The 3,573-nt window shown below is 37.2% G+C and overlaps 1 protein-coding gene across 1 annotated transcript; it reads right to left on the bottom strand.

Annotated features, from left to right (window-relative positions):
- Window positions 1-1,506: 1,506 nt before the first annotated feature.
- VPS29 (VPS29, retromer complex component) lies at window positions 1,507-3,567 on the bottom strand (the record flags this gene model as incomplete). Its single annotated transcript, XM_019507253.1, has 3 exons — window positions 1,507-1,952; window positions 2,555-2,790; window positions 3,346-3,567. Coding segments are annotated over 3 exons (576 nt in total), but the record flags the coding sequence as incomplete, so codon positions are not given.
- Window positions 3,568-3,573: the final 6 nt, after the last annotated feature.

The following is a 3,573-nucleotide window of genomic DNA, read 5'->3' as shown; positions in this document are numbered from 1 at the left end:
TTTGTAGCATAACCAAATTAGCCACAGATGACCTTTTCTAGTGGAAACTAATATTCCATTTTCCTTCTTTTTGACCACCCCAAAACACCCACTTTGTATAATAAATAAGGTAAGCACTCATATCAGCAAGAAGAACATTGCATGACTCGATTTATTTAAACTTTCCTCCCATTTTAAGTTAGTCTTTGACACTGTTCCATTGAGATATGACCACATGGGTTAAATGTTCCAAAGAAATCAAAGCATCTCACTAGACTAGAAATGAAATACTAGCAGAGTACATTTAAAAACAATACAACATAGGTAAACATAAGCCAGGTTGATTGTACTTTTTAAAAACCTAATTACAGATGTTCTAGTAGCATCATTAAAACATCTGTAACAATAAGCAGATGGCCTTTTAATCTGTTTTGATCACTTTGTTTTTCAGTATCAGTAAATTGCATGATATGCAGTTAACTAAGGGACTAGGTTTAATAAGCACATTACTTCCAAAGTGGGAAGAAAGCTGGACAACCAGCTCTTACACCATACTAAACAGTCTGAGAGTATTCTGCAAGAGGAATATCCCTTTCTGAGGTAATTGTAGTAGAGAGAGAGATCATCTTTTGGAGAACTGCACGTGCTCTCTCTAAAGCTGGAGAGAGAGTGAGCCATATGCTGGAGCTTACAAACCACTATGAGAAGCCTCAGAGATGTCTGCTGTTCTGTAGAAACTAAGAGTGGTAGTGATCCAAGAGGTGCATCTGGAGGTCCATTTCTTACTGGACAAGCTAGCACAGAGAAGGCAGGTATACACAATGGGAACTACTACAGTATGTGGTGCCAAGGTTCCATATAGCTAAGAATGGGCAATTAAGTCCTGGTCCTCTTATCCTAATAGAGGATTTGGAAAGCAAAATAAAGATCTTCAGACTTTTGAAGAGGTGTAAGGTGTCAAATTAAACTAAGAGGTCTAAACTCACTGTCCATAAAATGGACCATTTCTATTTTATAACTTCAGGAGCAAATTGAATCAGAATAAAAAATGTTACTTTTCCTTCAAGCCTGTGGTAAGCAAACAGGAACTGGTCAGATTAACTGTTCTGTCAATGAACACTAATTTGGCATATGCTACAAAATTACATTTGCAGCACTCCAGTAATTTTAGAGAACAGCTATTTCACAAACAAAATCTTGAACATGTTTTTAAATGTTATCCAAATGTTTGTACTTGCTTCTTGTTCAGATGAATGTCTGTTCAAGGAGAGGCTAAGCACCAAATGTGTGCGCCACACAGTCATTACCTTAACATACAATCCTTACCTTTCATAAAAAGGTTCAGCTGAGGTTAACATCCATTCTGGAAATAAAGTTGCTGAATTATATTAAATATGAAGGTTCTGTAAACACCGTTATCAAAACAGTACTACCTGGGAGTTGATGGTTTAAAATATTTTTAAATAATTTTAAATTGTTAAAAATATTTAACAATTTATGGATGTTCTAGTGGTATAGCGTGTTTTGCTAATGATTTTTCATTCAAAATTAGGCTTTGTACAAAAAAAAAAATGAAGGAAAACAATTTTATTACATTAAGGGCTGTTTTTTAACAAACTCAAGCACATTTCCCATAGCATTGTGCACTTAGCTACTTAGCAGAATATTTTAAGAAATTAACCATACAGAGCAAATTACTCAAGTGTCATTATTTGAAAGCTACTCTAAGCTAGTTACATTGTTATAAGTACTTAGCAAGTGAGTGTTTTAATACTATAAACTAGCAATCAAATATTGCAAGTAGTCTGCAGCTCTGGAATGAGTTGGTAAGAGGCACCAGCCACGTGAAGCTGTCCTAGGATTTTTTGTACTCGATCCTTTCTACTTTCACATCATCTCCAATTAGCTGATACACATAGGTTACTACTGTGGAAGCTTGGATGTCCATCAGCACAAAGGAAGGAATGATGTTGCTGGAAAGAAAAATTGATTCTGTTAATTTTTGGTAATTACAGAAGCAGCAACATAAAACACTTTTCAGGTCTAGATTTACTATGGCTTGCTCCAAGGAATTTGATTTTTTAAAGCACACACCACCACAGAAAATGAGGAAGTAACACTTCAATATATTAAGCTTGGTTGAGTCAAATGCATTTAGAGTACTGTAAGAAAAATCCCCAACAGCAACAGAATTACCACTTGTAGTCTCCATTCAATAAAGCTTGGCTAACAAGCAGTTGACATGGTTCCCTCTTACTACCATCACTGCTAGGAGCTCTCTTCTACTCAACAAAGTCCAAGAGGGTTCAGTTGCACTTTACAGACTGGAAAATATTGTTGCTGTAGGCAATAACAATGCATGCAAATCTAAACCCAGCTTCAGCAGTTCATTAGATCCTTTCTTGAGAAGCACTGGAAAATGCAGAGGAGCCTTCTGGAAAGGTGAAGCAACATGCAAGGCCTGTTGTCACCAAGATGATAAATACTTATGTAGCCTGGTAATCTACACTAACTTATATCGATATTCAAATGCAATTAAAACAAATATATAGCATTCTTCCTTTATTCTACTCACTTCTCCAAGGCATGATAAGCTCCTGTAGCTGAGCCTGGGTTGATATAGAACTTGTTTTCATGCTCAAATGCCTCAAACTTGTGTGTATGCCCTGAAATTAAAATGTCCACATCAAACTGCCTTTGTAGCAATGCCAGACTGGCCACATCACCCCATGGAATAACCTGATGGCCGTGGATCAGCCCAATTTTGAACTGCCCAACAGTTACAACTTTCTGCTCTGGATAATTCAGGTTCTGAAATCAAACACACATAATGTGGAGGTCAGATATACTTCACATTTAGTTATTTGGCCTGCATTTCTTCCACATAAATAAGCATCTCTGCTACTATTCAAAAGGTCTTAGAAATCTTCAAGGCTTTCTTTGCTGCCAAATACACCTGACAGTACTGTACCCACCCACAGTCAAGTGCATTATGAAAGCCAATTATTTTGCATCTTTAAGTGGGGGACTGGAAATCTTAAGTTCTGAAACAGCAGAACTGTATGGTTTATTTCCAAATTTACAAGACTTCCAATGTTATTGTAAAGTTGCTGAGATCTAACAACTCTGCCATCAAATGCCACCTGTTATTGCTGAATTATTTTAAAAGACTTGGTTAGGTTTGCATTCTTTTATTAGAATAGAATTATGCAAGACAAGGGACACTAAAATCCAAGAGTTAGCTTTCACCATGTTGGATGACAACAGAGTCAATTTCACTCATTACAAACCAAGGTGTACGGCATAGTTCCTTTTAAATTCAAACATTCCCTTTTTGTAAGAAGTGTGTATAACAGAGGACATTACCTCATCAAAATCCCCTCTAACAACGTGAACATCCCCAGCCAAGGTTTTGAGGTAATCATAGGTCTCCTTGGTGCAGAGGTTTCCAGTGCAGAGGATGTGTTGGATCTTTCCTGGAACCAGCAGTTTTTTGAACTTAGCTGGGAGGCTGTTGCACCGATGTGGAATGTGAAGGTCTCCTAACACTAGCACCAGCTTATGAGGGATCACACAGGAGAGAGAGAGAAAGAG

The sequence above is a fragment of the Gavialis gangeticus genome, unplaced genomic scaffold (genome assembly GCF_001723915.1).
Source record: "Gavialis gangeticus isolate Ggan-Ray unplaced genomic scaffold, GavGan_comp1, whole genome shotgun sequence".
In the NCBI taxonomy this organism is placed as follows: Eukaryota; Metazoa; Chordata; order Crocodylia; family Gavialidae; genus Gavialis; species Gavialis gangeticus.
This window is presented reverse-complemented; position numbering and strand designations above follow the sequence as displayed.